At 50.3% G+C, this 16,014-nt stretch overlaps 2 protein-coding genes across 2 annotated transcripts in view; one reads left to right on the plus strand and one right to left on the minus strand.

Moving 5' to 3' along the window:
- The window catches only part of LOC144732970 (uncharacterized), a 19,983-nt gene continuing 3,969 nt past the window's right edge, over positions 1–16,014 (minus strand). The window contains exon 3 of the mRNA XM_078614638.1: positions 1–4,171. Within this exon, the coding sequence (XP_078470764.1) occupies positions 2,327–3,631 (1,305 nt within the window). The 5' untranslated portion in view covers positions 3,632–4,171 and the 3' untranslated portion in view covers positions 1–2,326. The remainder of the gene's footprint in view (positions 4,172–16,014) is intronic.
- LOC144732969 (tripartite motif-containing protein 16-like) overlaps positions 15,098–16,014 on the plus strand; it is a 22,805-nt gene continuing 21,888 nt past the window's right edge. The window contains exon 1 of the mRNA XM_078614637.1: positions 15,098–15,737. Within this exon, the coding sequence (XP_078470763.1) occupies positions 15,429–15,737 (309 nt within the window). The 5' untranslated portion in view covers positions 15,098–15,428. The remainder of the gene's footprint in view (positions 15,738–16,014) is intronic.

A 16,014-nucleotide genomic window follows, 5' to 3' on the forward strand; every position in this document is an offset into this window, starting at 1 on the left:
GAGATCTGCCATCTCACAATCCAGGGTCCTCGCCAGTAGGTGGTCAGCTTCCCCACTTATCCGGCACCGACGCGGGGAGTGTACAGCCACACCTCGGAGCCCGCAGTGTAGAAGGGGGGCTCCATACGGGGTCGGGCGCCCTGCTCTTGCCGCTGGTGCGCGGCCTCTCCGTGTGGGTAGGCTCGGCCCCTGGCCCCTCGCAGGGTCTCCAGCAAGTGCTCCACGGGGTGGCTCCCTTCCTCCCGTTGCGGCGGAGGGACACCGAACAGCAGATCTGCGGGCAGGCGAGACTCGTGACTAAACATCATTAGGAACGGGGTCTGTCCTGTAGATGTGTGAACGGCGGTGGTGTAGGCGAACAAGGCACAGGGGAGGTGTTCGTCCCAGTCCTGTTAATTCGCAGCCGCCATGCGTTTAAGCTTCCCGGCCAGAGTCTGGTTCATCCTCTCTACCATCCCGTTCACCTGGGGGTGATACGCCGTGGTTCGGTCCTTCTGGATCCCGAACTCTCGGCACAGCGCCTGGAATAGTTCGACCTCGAATTCACTACCCTGGTCGGTAATGACTCGTTCGGGGATCCTGCACTTAAGTACGTAGTTTTCCACGAAGGCCCGGGCCACTACGAGGGCTGTTTTATCCGGGATAGCCACCGCCACGGGGTAGCGGGTGAAGTACTCCACCGCTACGAGAATATATCGGTTGCCCCGGTGGGATCACGGAAAGGGCCCCTGCAGGTCGATTCCGACCAACTGATTCGTCCGACTGACTCGGAACGGCCTCAGGGGTACCTGGTACCTCGCCGGCTTTTGCCCACACTGCTGACAGGCCCGGCAGCCCTGCATCTAGGCGGCCATACTGGCGACGCAGAGTCTCCCGGGTGCGCCGTTCCCCATCATGGCCCCCGAGCGGGTGGTCGTGTACCAGTCGTAGTAGTTGGGGTCGCACATGGGCGGGAACGCAGATGCACCCCGGCTGCCCAGCGTCGGCCAGTTCCCTCACCACCCCGTTTTCTACACACAACCGGGCATACAAACCGCTCCAGGGCCCTGGTAGTGCATCCTTCTTCTCTCGCAGTGCCGCCTCCACCGCCGCCAGATCCGAATCCCGCTGCTGGGTTTGTCGCAGCTGCTCGTCGTCCAAGCCCGGGAAGGCACAGCCAACATCCTCTTGGATCCGCCCGGTTGGGGTGGGATGATCCGTCTGTCCCCGGGCTCCTTCTGCAGGGGTTCCTGCGGTGCACACCGCACTCTCTCTCGGGGGGGGGGAGTTTAGTTTCCGCGCGCTCCTTGGGTTCTGCTGCCTGGCGGCAGCGTCCCCCCGTGAAGCACGGGCAGGCGTCTCCCTCCCTCGTCTCAGCGCGCACCGCGGGCCGTCTTGACAAGGCGTCCGCGTTCGCGTGTGTCCGCCCCGCTCAGTACTCGATCTGCAGGTTGTACTCCTGCAGCTGCGCCAGCCATCGAGCCATCTGCCCCCGCGGTTCCTTGAATGTAAGGAGGAACTGCAGTGCATAATGATCGGTGCGCACACGACATCTCCTGCCGTACAAGTACGGTCGGAACTGTTTACACGCGAAAATCACGGCATACAGTTCCTGACGGGTTACGCAATAGTTCAGCTCGGCCCCGCTCAGGGTCCGACTGGCGTACGCGATGACCCGCTCCGTCCCACCCTGCACTTGCGACAGCACCGCGCCCAGCTCACTGCTGCAGGCGTCAGTGTCCAAAATAAAATCGGTGGTGAAATCTGGGAAAGCCAAGGTGGGGGTGTGGGTGAGGTGGTCTTTGAGTGTGGTGAAAGCCGTCTGGCAGGCCTCCGACCACTGATAGGGGTTCTTAGGGGAGGTGAGTTGGGTGAGGGGGCGTGCAATCTCACTGAATCCCTTTACAAATCGACGGTAATAAGTGGCGAGTCCCAAGAATGACCTGATCTCCGCCAGGTTCCTCGGCCGCGGCCAATCCACTACGGCACGCACCTTCTCGGGATTGGTGCTCACCCCTGCCTCGCTGACTCGGTGTCCGAGGTACCCCACCTCGCGCTGCGCAATGTAACACTTACGCGGCTTGAGCTTGAGATGGGCTGCTCGCAGTCGCCGGAATACTTCCCGCAGCCTGGACCAGTGTTCGGACAGCGACCTACTGAACACTATTACGTCGTCCAGGTAAATCAGGCACTGTTCCCACTGCAAGCCCCGCATCACCAACTCCATCAACCGCTGGAACGTCGCGGGTGCGTTAGTGAGTCCGAACGGCAACACTCGAAACTCAAACAGGCCCATCGGGGTGGTGAATGCTGTTTTTAGCCGATCCTCCTCCGTCATCTCCACCTGCTAGTAACCGGACGCCAGATCGAGGGTGGAAAAATACCGCGCTCCTGCGAGACTGTCGAAGGTGTCATCGATGCGTGGGATGGGAAAAGCGTCGCCGAGGGTGACTGCGTTCAATTTTCGGTAATCAACGCAGAACCGAGTCGATCCGTCCTTTTTCGTTACCAGTACCATTGGGGCAGACCAAGGGCTCGCGGAGGGCTGGATTATGTTATCGCGTAGCATATCCGTGACTGCCTCTTTGATCTGGGTCCGTTCAGGCGCGCCCACTCGGTATGCGGGGAGTTTGATGGGTCGGGCTGCACCTGTGTCAATTTGGTGCTTGACCAGGTCGGTCCGGCCCACGTCCGAATCGTGCTCACTGAACACGTCGGCGTACTCCCGCAATAACGCATCCTGCAGGGGAACAATCTCGGCTCGGGGGGTCGGGCCGACCCGCCAGGCCAGATCCTGGCTGTCCTCGGGGCGGCCAGGGTCCTCCGCCCAGAGTGCGAACACCGAATCGTTCGAGTGGCGAGCGTGCAGGGGGTGTACGGTGGCTACCGGGGTGCGTCGTCGTATCATTGCTGGGGTACTGTGTGGGTTAAACACACGTATAAACAGCCGGCCCCCATCTGCGTTTACCAGTGTGGCTGACCCTACCACCCCGTATCGCGATGCCAACTCCGGGTGAGGAGTCAGCATTACCTCACCCGATGGTCGGTGGGTTGGGTCGGTGGAGAGGGTTGCCACTGGCACCAGCATCTCGGCGAGAGGCCCGATGGTGACGGCCGACACCAGCGTAGCGGCCACGGGTGTGAAGCGTGGGCGATTCGGCTCCTGTCCTAGGAACGGAATCCGCTCCCCGCTGCCCTCCACTGTAGCGCATCGTTGCCGGGGCTGTACGTTAAGTCCCAACTTTTCCAGGAGGTCCGTTCCTGCAATGCACTCGTGACACAACACACTCGAAACGTAGAATTCCTGTGTGCACACCTGGTTTCCTAGACGGACCTCGAGGGAGACCTTCCCCAGCAACCCCATCCCGGCTCCGCTTGCCGTGTGCAGCGCGCGATCCGGGGCCTGCAGGCGGCCCACGTCCACCCCGAGCATGCTGCAGTGCGCGGCGCTCATGAGAGAGGCCACGGCGCCCGTGTCCAGCAGGATCCGGGTGCGCTGCCCGTTCACCTGGCCTTCCACCAGCGACGTGGCTCCCGTTATCTCTGCCACCAGCTCCCGCAGCCAATCGCCCGAGGTCCCCGCGCCCTTGGGTGTTGTCATTGTAACCTGTTTATGGATCACTCGCTCGCCATTATTACCGTCTTTTTGCATCGGGACCGCTTCGATTGCACCCCCAGATGGTCCACTCTCTAGGGGGCGTTGGGGTTTAACCCCGGCGCGTTTCTAGCGCGGGCGATCTGCGGACAGTCTCTCACGAGATGCCCTCGCCGATCGCACATATAACATGCCCGGGGAGGGGGGGCGGTTCCGTAGCGGGTCCCCTGTCCGCTCCCTCTCCCTCCCCCAGTACGCAGTTGTCCCAAATCGGACTCTAATTGGGACACCCTCCCGGCCAGCCCCCCTACGGTCGAGCGTAATTCCCCCATCTCAGTCTCAATGGTAGACTGTAGCTTGGCCATATTTCGGCTCATTTTATCGTCTACTTGGGTTATCATATCTCCCATGCCAGCCTGTAACCCGGCTAACCATCCCGGGGTTGTCTCGCGGGACACTGGAGGCTCTCTTTCCCGGCCCCTTACCGTCCTCGCGAGCTCCTGTTCCTCCTCCTCGTCTTCCGAGAGCAGGCTCGCAATGGCGCGCTCTCGTCCGGCACAGCCTTACCAAAACTTACTTCATCTGGAATGGTACATTCTACACACAAAATGAAGGTACCTTTATGGGTTCTCCCTTATCACCTGTGGTAGCGAAAATTTTCACGTAGAAATTTGAAACAGATACCATCCTGACATCCACCCTACGTCATTCCCTGTGGAAGAGATATGTAGATCACACTTTCGTCATCTGGCCACATGGCCAGCCAGCACTGAACCAATTTTTCAAACACATTCATTCCATACACCTATCCATCAAATTCACCATGGAAGTGGAAAATGATGGCAAGCTACCATTCCTGGATGTTTTGATCGAGAAGGGGCCTCATGGCTCGTTGGGACATTCCGTCCACAGGAAAGCCACCCACACGGATTCCTATCTAAAGCCTGATTCCCACCACCATCTGGCCCAGAAGAACTCCCTCATAAAAACACTACACCATAGGGCCCGCTGCATCTCCGACCAGCGCCACCTTGCCAGTGCACGTACACTAACCCCTCAAGATGAATGGATACTCAGACCGCACAATCTGCAAAGCTGTATCCCCAACCATGGGAAGACAACCATCTGAGGACCCAATCAAAACCATCACCTTGCCATAAATATCAGGTGTTATCAAAAATATTTCCAAAATCTTAAACAAACACAAGATCCAGGTCCGATTCAATACAGTACACAAAATCCGTGATTTGATCCCATCTGTGAAGGATGTCTTTCCTGACATGCAATACCCTGGTTGTCTACAAACGAAGTTGTTTTTGCAGCAGCAGTTACATTGGGGAAACGAAACGACATGTCTCGGACCGTGTTCGCCAACACAAGGCAGATTTGAAAAATGTCTCACACGATATTGTTTTTTTTCCGAGACCAAGGTACTCTGCAAACCTTCGAGCTACCTTCAAAGATTTGTTCATGAAGCCATCCAGATATATAAACACAGAGACAATTTCAACCGAGAAGAAGGGTATAAGCTGAGCAATCATTGGAAGGACGTTATTAACCAAGCAAAGTCGTAACTTGCTATGGTGCTTCCATTCTTCCCTGCCGTCTGGCTGTTATCTCCGACTCTCTGAGTTGCATTGCCCTGTTAGGTGGCTCTGCATTAACGGGCTGGGGTCTCGCTAACATGGCCACCTTTGCTCCCTTAGCCTCGATGGTTCTGGCTGTGTGATGGCCTGCGTGTCTTACTGGCGCGATCACCGTTACAGTGGTTCTCTTACGTGGACGTGCTTGCCTCTCACAGTACAGTTGGCAGCGCCACAGCTTGTGTTACACATAGACATGACATTAACTTTCCAATCCCCCTAATCTCTGCCTATTCTCTGCCATTAACATAGTGCTAATCTCCCATTAACACTACTGTTGTGCGCATATGCGGGGACGATACTATTATGCGGTGATGGAGGCTCATTTAATGCTAATCTCTCTCCCTAATCTCTCTCTTCCTAATCTTCCCCATAAACACAACTGACGTGCTTGCGTGTGAGGATGGAATTCCTTTCCAGCTCAGACCTTGCCTGCTTGCCCTTCGCCACAAAGATAACTTCTTGTTGTAACAGCTCTCTCACTGTGTTCTTCCTGGTTCAGCAGTTCCACTGCTGGATTAATTGTTTTCCACCTGAGGACGACCGCTCGTGTTGTGATCAAAACGTCGTGATATATTATTATTTTTCTACCTACGTGACTTTACCGAAAGAACCAAAGAGTAACAAGTAAATATACAAACTATACTATAAACCACACTCGGTTACAAATTAACAGAACCAACCCAACTACAATATGTTTATATATGTAACCTGACAAGTAACCATAAAATAACATAGTCCGATAACACTATGGAAAACTATTTTTGTTCTTGGTAGTGTTACTTCGTAATTGCTTATACCTAAAAAGTATAGAAAATGGCTATTATTCCCAACAAACTTTACTTTTGTAACCAGGACAGTGATATTTTGAAAATATTCTATTTACAATGAGAAAACGGGCGAATTTGTGTCTTCATTCACATAAAGTCCGAAAAAACATTTCAATCAAGATTAACATGTATCTATACTAAAGGAATACAGTTAAGAGACAAACAACATTTTATATATATACTATTAAAAAGGTAGAATTAAAACAACATAATTGGGCAAATATTTTATCATTACATTGGTCACGTATCAATAGCATCTTTTCAAATGTGGCATCTTGCTGGGTTGTAGAGATGTTCGATTAGGCTTGGGTATTATGGATCCTCTTAGCTCGCATTGGTGAACTTTTTGAGGGAGGTTTTATTGCGACTTCACATAGCGTGGCCACACTAATGCCAGTTTGTCGGCAAACAAGTCCAGGCCACGTGTTCCGTGCAGTTCAGGTCAGGTTCAGAGTCCAACTCAGGTGTAAAGGTCATTGGCATCCTTTTTCTGCCTTTAACAACTTCTTGAACAACTTACCTATACATATCAATAGTACACCTATGAATAATAAATGTAGACTAAATTGAAGACGTTATTTTTAGATTGCTTATGATAACTCAAATTATGTAGCCAAAAAAACATAGAGTGGTCTCAAATATGCTGTTTTTGTTAATTTACGTTTATTGGTGTACACTATACACGATTGTTTTTAACATCGTATGTTAGCTTATCACTTCCTTTCTCGGTAAATATCTCAACTACCTGTTTGTTCTGCCACCTCGAGATGTATTTCATGGGAGGTGCAATATTAGAGACATACAGAAGCATGTACAGTTCTACACACATACTAGACACATAGAAGCATATACCGTACAGTACCACACACAGAGATACACATAGACTGGAGGCACACAAGCATGAACAGTTCTACACACACAGACAAGACACAAGCATACAGTACTACATACAGAGACACGCAAAGATGAGAGGCATCCAGAAGCTGGACACACAATCTTCTTCTTATATATAAAAGTCTCCACGCGCTCGCGCTTGCGGGGGATTTGGCTCTCGGACGGTGGGCTTCACGTAGAAAAAAAATTGCCCGGCAGCATGTCCTAAGCCCCGCGGTGGGAATAGGCTATTCCGTTTACCCATCCGTAAACTTTAAAGTAGTTTAATTAACACATTTATGCCGTTTCTATTATTAATTATTTACTTATTGCGCGACATCGACTGTACCAACTGACGCATATTGCCTGGGGGGGTGGGGCGGACCCTGCCAAGTGATGCGCGTTCACTCCAGCTCACGAGGGACATTTTATTTTACGCGTTTAACTGGCAATACATACACACATGACGCTGCGGATATTTCTTCACAGTGTGATGTCCTCTTGCCCAAACCCCAACACGATGCGTCTAGTTTATACTGCAGACTCCATGGATAATATTTTTTTACTGCTTACATAACATTATTCTTGCACGGGCGGGGATCCTCGGGGGGGGAGGGTAGCGGTCCAATCCCTAGCCTGGCAACGTGCCAACTCCACTGCCTCGCCAATGTAGGCCAGGACGGGGGCTACGCATGGCACAAGGCCTCAACATGCCTATGGTAATTACAAATTTCCTTGCTTCTTACGCTAACAACTCAAGTGCATTGTTTACTATTATTAAACACATTCATTGACAAACATTACAATAATAATATTTGTGTGCACATAACTACTCTGGTTCATTGTTTACTATTGTTAAACTAATCAGTTGGCAAATCTTACTATAATAATGTGTGTGTGCAGATAAGAACTCATGTTCATTGCTTACTATTATGAAATATATAAGTTGGCAGATATTACAATAATAATGTTTGTGGGCACAAAACACTTTTTTGATTTTTAGCTTGCTAAATTTTCCCTTTTTTTCCTGCGCTTTTATCACGCTGCCGCGGTCTATTGCCAGTCTGTGATGTCGCCTGCTGCCTGCTCATTAATTAACGTCAGTGCACTGCCAACCTATTATCTACACTGCTCATTTTCCTTTTCACCATTATGAGTGTATGCCAGTATATAATCGGTTGCCTGCTTCTTTACCTCACTCAGTGTGCACTGCTAGCCTTTCATGTCGACTATAGCAATTCTTATGTCATTGAGTCGGCGTACTGGCAGTCTATAATCTCAACTGTAGCCTGCTTCTCAACTTACCTGTGCGTACTGCTGCTCTTTCATTGACACTTATTTCTGCTTATTTCTTCTATGCATTTCTATTGTTTCCATCGCTCACGTCACGCTATTTACTCACACGTAGTACTGCGATACTGATAGCTGTGCCATCATCGGGGATTGCTGTGCCTGTCGATGTGTGTGTGCATTAGTCGATGTGTGTGCATGGCTCCATCTGTGTGTAAGTCAATGTGCGTTTGTGTGTCTGTGTGTCAGTCGATGTGTGCATGTACGTCGATGTGTATGTGTGTGTCAACCCATATGTGTGTGTGTTACTCCACATGTGTGTGTAAGTCTATACATGTGTGTGTCACCATTGGAACCTCATTTGCCAGTAAAAATATGATAATTGTTTTTTTACCCTTCTATCTGGCAACAAAACTGACACCTTTTTTACAAGGAGTCATGTTTGCATCGACCACAATACCTGCAGCCATAATGCAAATAAAAAAACATAACTCTGATAATATATGCACTGTCCTTGAATTTGATTGGTCCAAACCCGAGACAGCTTTCCTTAGAGCCTAGTCTCACATGGGTTGGACCAGATGACGCCAAAGGGCGCACAACTCAAGGACAATGCACCATCAGAGTATGAGAGCTCGGGGTAAGCATTTACACCATTGGAACCTCATTTGCCAGTAAAAAATATGATCATTGGTTTTTTACCCTTCTATCTGGCAACAAAACTGACACCTTTTTTACAAGGAGTCAAGTTTGCATAGACCACAATACCTACAGCCATAATGCAAACAAAAAAAACATAACTCTGATAATATATGCACTGTCCTTGAAGTTGATCCACACCCGAGACAGCTTTCCTTAGAGCCTAGTCTCACATGGGTTGGACCAGATGACGCCAAAGGCGCAAATGAGGTTCCAATGGTGTAAATGCTTACCCCGAGCTCTCATACTCTGATGGTACATTGTCCTTGAGTTGTGCGCCTTTTGGCGTCATCTGGTCCAACCCATGTGAGACTAGGCTCTAAGGAAAGCTGTCTCGGGTGTGGACCAATTAACTTCAAGGACAGTGCATATATTATCAGAGTTATGTTTTTTTTGTTTGCATAATGGCTGCAGGTATTGTGGTCTATGCAAACATGACTCCTTGTAAAAAGGTGTCAGTTTTGTTGCCAGATAGAAGGGTATAAAAACCATTATCATGTGTGTGTCACTCGATGTGTGTAAGTCAATGCGTGTGTGTGAGTCGATATGTGTATGTTAATCTATGTGTTTGTATCTGAAGTAGATGTCTGTGTCACAGTCCATATGTGTATGTGTGTGTAGGGCTATGTGTGTGTCAGTCTATGAATGTGTTTTTTTTAGTCCATGTGTGTGTCTTAGTCCATATGTGTGTGTGTAACACACATATGTGTGTTTACGTCAATGTGTGTGTGTGAGTCCACGTATGTCTGTGTGTGAGTCGGTGTATGTGTGTGTGTGAGTCGCTCTATGTGTGTACGTCGATATGTGGGTGTAACTCCATGTGTGTATATATCAAGTGGATGTCTATGTGTGTGTGAGTCCATATGTGTGTGAGTGTGTAAGTCTATGTGTTTGTGTGAGTCGATATGTGTGTGTGTGTGTGTCTCAGTCCATGTGCGTGTGTGTCTCTCGTCCATGTGCGTGTGTGTTAGTCGCTGTGTGTGCATGCCTCCATGTTAGTCAGTATAAGTCCATGTTTTTGCGTGTCTGTAGGTCCATGTGTGCGTCTTAGCCCACCACCCCAATGCGTGCAGTTACTGCTATAAAGTTCTTAGATATTAACTTAATATTCTTAAAGCGCTTACATAGTATTATTCTGCCTCGGGCGGGGGCATGGTGGGGGGAGGGGGTAGCGGCCCAGCCAGCAGCCTGGCAATATCTCACCTCCTCTGGCTTGCCAATCTAGGCGAGGCCGCGGGCTCTGCATGGGACGAGGTGTCACCACGTCAATGTAAAGTACAATTTTATTGCATCTTTCGCTAAGAACTGAGGTTTATTGTTTACTATTATTAAACAAAGAAGTTTACAAATATTACAATGATAATGTTTGTGTGCACATAGCAACTCTGCTTAATCGTTTACTATTATGAAACTAATAAGTTGCCTAATATTACAATTATAATGTTCGTGTGCAGAAACTGCATGTGTCCCTAAAGTCGATGTCTGTGTGTGTGTGAGTCCATATGTGTTTGTGTGCGTGTAAGTCGATGGGTTTCTACGTGTGTGGGTCCATGTCTGTGTGCTAGTCCATGTGTGTGTCTGTCTTTTTTAAACGGACAACGCCCCATGTGTGTATGTGTACGTACAAGTGTGTGTGTGTGTGTGTCAGTCCATTTGTGTGCGTATCAGTCGCTGTGTGTGTGTAAGTCAATGCGTGTGTGTGAGTCTATGTGCCTGTTAATCCATGTGTATCTAAAGTACATGTCCGTGTGTCACAGTCCATATGTGCATGTGTGTGTAGGGCAATGTGTGGGTCAGTCTATGTATGTGTGTGTAAGTCCATGTGTGTGTGTCTTAGTCGATGTGTGTGTGTAAGTACATGTGTGTTTACGTCAATGTGTGTGAATCCACGTATGTCTGTGTGTGAGTCGATGTATGTATGTATGTATGTGAGTCGCTGTATGTGTGTACGTCGATATGTGTGTGTAACTCCATGTGTGTGTATCTCAAGTGGAAGTCTATGTGTGTGTGAGTCGATATGTGTGTGTGTCAGTCCATGTGCGTGTGTATTAGTCGCTGTGTGTGCATGCCTCCATGTTAGTCAGTGTAAGTCAATTTTTTCGCGTGTCTGTAAGTCCATGTGTGCGTCTTAGTCCATCTGTGTGCGTTATTGACCTGCTCAAGGCCTATGATACCATCAGTAGGCCTAGGCTCTGGGTTGTTCTTCGTGCTTTCTGAGTCCCTCGCCCTTTGCTTACGATCCTTAAGGACCTTCACGATGGTGAGCAGCCCCACGTCAAACTACGTGGCCGTCAGTCAGAGCCATTCCCTCTACACCTTGGGGTGTGACAGGGATGTCCACTGGCTCCCACATTATTTAACCCATTTTTGACCACGTAGTTCGTGAAGACTTCAATGGCTGTACCGGAGGAATTATCATATGGTACAGATACAATGGGAGGCTGATCGATGCCCGGGTGCGGTCAAGGGATGGCTCCCTATTGCTCAACCATGTTATGTATGCTGATGCTCTGGTGATTGCTGCTCACCGCTGCTGAACCTGGAGCTCGCCACTAAGAGGTGGGGCCTTACCATCAGCCCCACCAAAACTAAGCACCTGCATGGGTATTTTGTACCATTGGACACTCCACCCCCACAACTCCCAATCGGTGATGGGGCAGTTGTGGAGAGAGTGGAGAGTTTCCCATACCTGGGCAGTGTGCTTATGACCGGCTCCAGTTTATCAGCAGAGGTCTCACTCCGAATCAGTCGAGCGGCAATATATTTGCATCGGTTGCGTAACGCTGTGTGGAAGCTACCTGGTCTGTCACTCCACACGAAGCTTCAGGTCTTCTCGGCCCCGGTCATTCCCTCCCTTCTCTACGCTTGCGAAACGTGGACCCCCCTAATGGAGCATTTTCGCCGGTTGGAAACATTTAGGCTGGCCTGCCTACGATCCATCCTGGGTTTAACCAGGCTGGATTGTGTGAGGAGCTCACAAGTCCTTGAAAGATCTGGGCAAATTCCCATCAGTGAGCTCCTCCGGCAGGCAAGGCTGCGTTGGCTGGGTCATGTAACCCGCATGCCCAGCCACCGCATGCCTAAAAAGCTTTTGTTCGGCCGGATTGAGGGGGTTAAACGGGCGCGGCACGGGCTAGAGAAGAGATGGAGTGATGTGGTATGGGAGGACGTGGAGCTGAGTGGACTTGCCGATGACTGGTACCAGCGGTGTCAAGATCGGCCTCAGTGGAGGAGGCTCGTGAAGGATGCTACTGGGCAGTTGGAGGCAGTCGCCCTCCAACAACAACGGAGGGCGGAGGAGCGACGCTCACAACAACGAGCGGAGTGCCGGGTGGCTAAAGCACAGCAAGTTGGTACAGTAGGGGGCACAGGTGGTGCATTAGCCAGTCATCTCGGTCATCTCGGTCAGTCGACTCGTGGCACCTGGGTCTGCCCCGTGACCTCCTGCCAGTGGGCGTTCGACACTTCACGTGGCCTCAAGGTGCACTTGGCCTGGCACAAGCGTCGTGGTGACGTCACCGCCACTTAGTGGCGAATGGCGGTTGTTGTTGTTGTTGTTGTTGTGTGTGAGTCGCTGTATGTGTGTATATCCATATATGTGTGTGTAACTCCATGTGTGTATATCTCAAGTCGATGTTTATGTGTGATAGGCCACATGTGTATGTGTGTGTACGGCAATGTGTGTGTCACTCTATGTATGTGTGTAAGTCCCTGTATGTGTGTACGTCGATATGTGTGTGTAACTCCATGTGTGTGTATCTCAAGTGCATGGCTATGTGTGTGTGAGTCCATATGTGTGTGTGTGTCTGTAAGTCGATGTGTTTGTGTGTGTGACTCGATGTGTGTGTGTGTGTGTCTCAGTCCATGTGTGTGTGTGTTAGTCGCTGTGTGTGCATGCCTCCATGATAGTCAGTGTAACTCCATTTCTTTGCGTGTCTGTAGGTCCATGTGTGCATCTTAGTCCATGCGTGTGCTTTATTGACCTGCTCAAGGCCTATGATACCATCAGTAGGCCTGGCCTCTGGGTTGCTCTTCGTGCTTTCCGAGTCCCTGACCCACTAATCACCATCCTTAAGGACCTTCATAATGGTGAGCGGCCCCACGTCTAACTACGTGGCCGTGAGTCAGAGGCATTCCCTTTACACCTTGGGGTGCAACAGGGATGTCCTCTGGCTCCCACATTATTTTATATATATTTGGACCGCGTAGTTCGTCAAGCCTTCAATGCCTGTACCGGAACAATTCCCATCTGCTACAGATACAATGGGAGGCTGATCGATGCCCGGGTGCGGTCAAGGGATGGCTCCCTATTGCTCAACCACGTTATGTATGCCAATTATCTGCTAATTGCTGCTCACTCGGAGGAGGAGTTCGAGGTGCTGCTGCTGAACCTGGAGCTTGCCACCAACAGGTGGGGCCTTACCATCAGCCCCACCAAAACTAAGCACCTGCCTGGCTATTTTGTACCATCGGACACTTCACCCCCACAACTCCCAATTGGTGATGGGGTTGTTGTGGAGACAGTGAAGAGTTTCCCATACCTTGCCAGTGTGCTAATGACCGGCTCCGGTTTAACAGCAAAGGTCTCACTCCAAATAAGTCGAGCTGCATTATCTTTTCATTGGCTGCGTAATGCTGTGTGGAAGCTACCTGCTCTATCACTCCATACGAAGCTTCAGGTCTTCTCGGCCACCATGGTGATTCCCTCCGAACTCTATGCTTGCGAAACTTGGACCCCCCTAATGGAACATCTTCGCCGGTTAGAAACATTTAGGATGGCCTGCCTACGATCCATCCTGAGTTTAACCTGGCTGCATTGTGTAAGGAGCTCACAAATCCTTGAAAGATGTGGACCAAGTCCCATCGGTGACCTCCGGGAGGAAAGGCTGCGTTGCTTGAGTCATGTAGCCCGCATGGCCAGCCACCACATGCTTAAACAGCTTTTGTTCGGCCGGATCCAGGGGGCTGGAGAAGACATGGAGTTATGTGGTACAGGAGGATTTGTAGCTGAGTCCACTTGCGGATGACTGCTACCAGCCGTGTCAAGATCGGCCTCTGTGGAGGAGGCTCCTGAAGGACCGCTACTGGGCAGTTGGAGGCAGTCACCCTCCAACAACAACGGAGGGCGGAGGAGCGACGCTCACACCAATGAGCGGAGCGCCGCGTGGCTAACGCATAGAAAGTTGCCACAGTAGGGGCCACAGGTGGTGCATCAGCCAGTCGTCTCAGTCAGTCGACCTGTGCCATCTGGGTTTGCCCCGTGACCTCCTGCCAGCGGGCATTCGACACTTCACGTGGCCTCAAGGTGCACATAGCCTGGCACAAGCGTTGTCATGACGTCACCGCCACTTAGTGGCGAATGGCGGTTGTTGTTGTTCAGTCTATGTATGTATGTGTGAGTCCATTTGTGCGTGTAACTCTATGTGTGCGTGTCAGTCGATTTGCGTGTGTAACTACATGTGTGGCTGCCTTTTTTGCCCGGGCAACGCCGGGTACTAACCGCTAGTCGGCATATAAATACACAGACTCACACTGACTGGAGGCATGAACAAACATGTACAGTTCTACGCATAGAGACACTGACTGGAGACACAGCAGTATATACTGTACAGTAATAGACACAGACTAGCGACACACATCCACACATACAACACAAAGACAAATATCCCCCGTATAGGTTGAACAGGCTTTAGGGGCAAGTGCTGAAAGCGAGCACCTATGAAGGCTGAAACAGCACACGCGGGGGGTAGGTCGCCAACACCACGCCTCTTTTCTCCCCAGTGGCGATGTTTACCACACACCACCCAACGTACACATTTTGAGGCTGAGTGGACCTTGGGGATGAGGCCCAGGACTGGGTCAGATAATCGCTACCACTGATGGTGGTGGCCGTGAGTGGGAATCGAACTTGGGTCGTAGTGCAGAGCTAACTGCAAAGACACCGCGCCCAAAGCTGTGGAAGAATTAGGTTTTCTCTATACTCGCCTCACAACAGAGCCATCACAGCTCAGTCTTTCTGATGTATATGGACAACTAAGCTCTGATTTAGATCTAGAGAGTTGTGTACAGTATCCGTGTAAATCATGAGGCTGCTGTTTGTGCACCAAGGACGCAGGTTCAAATTCCAGGCAGTGTCTCGTGAAGTCAATGATGACAATAAAAATGTTTAAGTATTTTACTTCCTTCTTCACCATCGCTATAAGAGAGAGGTCCTGATCCAGCCTCTCACTGAGCCTAACAGCGAGCGTTCCGAGCGAAGCTATGATTCATGGCGAGCGCGACTAACAGTGAGAGTGTGGCTCGTTAGCTGTGCTGCTCCATCTGCTTGGACAAGTGCTTCTGATCCTCCACGCTAATCTGCGGACACTCGTTCTATCCTCTGGTGTCTGGAGGCTGCCTGGGAGACAATGAGCTACTTAAGCTGCCCGCAGTGCCGAGCAGCTTTCCCTGTGCGACGCTAACTGAGGAGGAACGTGGCCCTTCACCAATATCTCGGAGCAGCTAAAAGTTGGCGACAGGATGGCCACGGCCGTCGTTTGTGACATCTGCGGTGACGGCCAGACCCCTGCAGTGAAGACTTGCCTGAGATGCGAAATGTCCTACTGTTTTTCACACTTCAGACCTCACGTGGAGAATCCCAGGTTGAGATATCATGCCATGGTGGATCCTACTGCGAGTTGGGACGAGCGAAGATGCCCTAAGCACAGTGAGGAGCTGAAATTCTACTGCACAATAGACAGCAGCCTGGTCTGCTCAACTTGCACCATCGCAGGTGAACACAAAGGACATGATGTCACTATGCTGAAGAAGGAGCACGAGACACGGAAGGTGAGGCCCTCAGAATAAGACACCGCAACACGATCTGACCAATGCTGTCACTGGGCTGCACAATATCTAAAAAAACATTATTGAGTGTTAATTCTCTCTCATGAATCTCTGTCTCTATTGCTAATCTGGTTAGCATTTTAGGAACAGCCTTAGGATATATTGAATCCTAGGCTCTCCATAAGCATAATATCTGTATAAGGAATTAACTGGACAGATATATGGGACCGATATTACAGCCACCTGATAGACAATTCTATTAGATGTATCTTCTAAACTA

Source organism: Lampetra planeri, chromosome 45 (genome assembly GCF_965212315.1).
Source record: "Lampetra planeri chromosome 45, kcLamPlan1.2.h2, whole genome shotgun sequence".
In the NCBI taxonomy this organism is placed as follows: domain Eukaryota; kingdom Metazoa; phylum Chordata; class Hyperoartia; order Petromyzontiformes; family Petromyzontidae; genus Lampetra; species Lampetra planeri.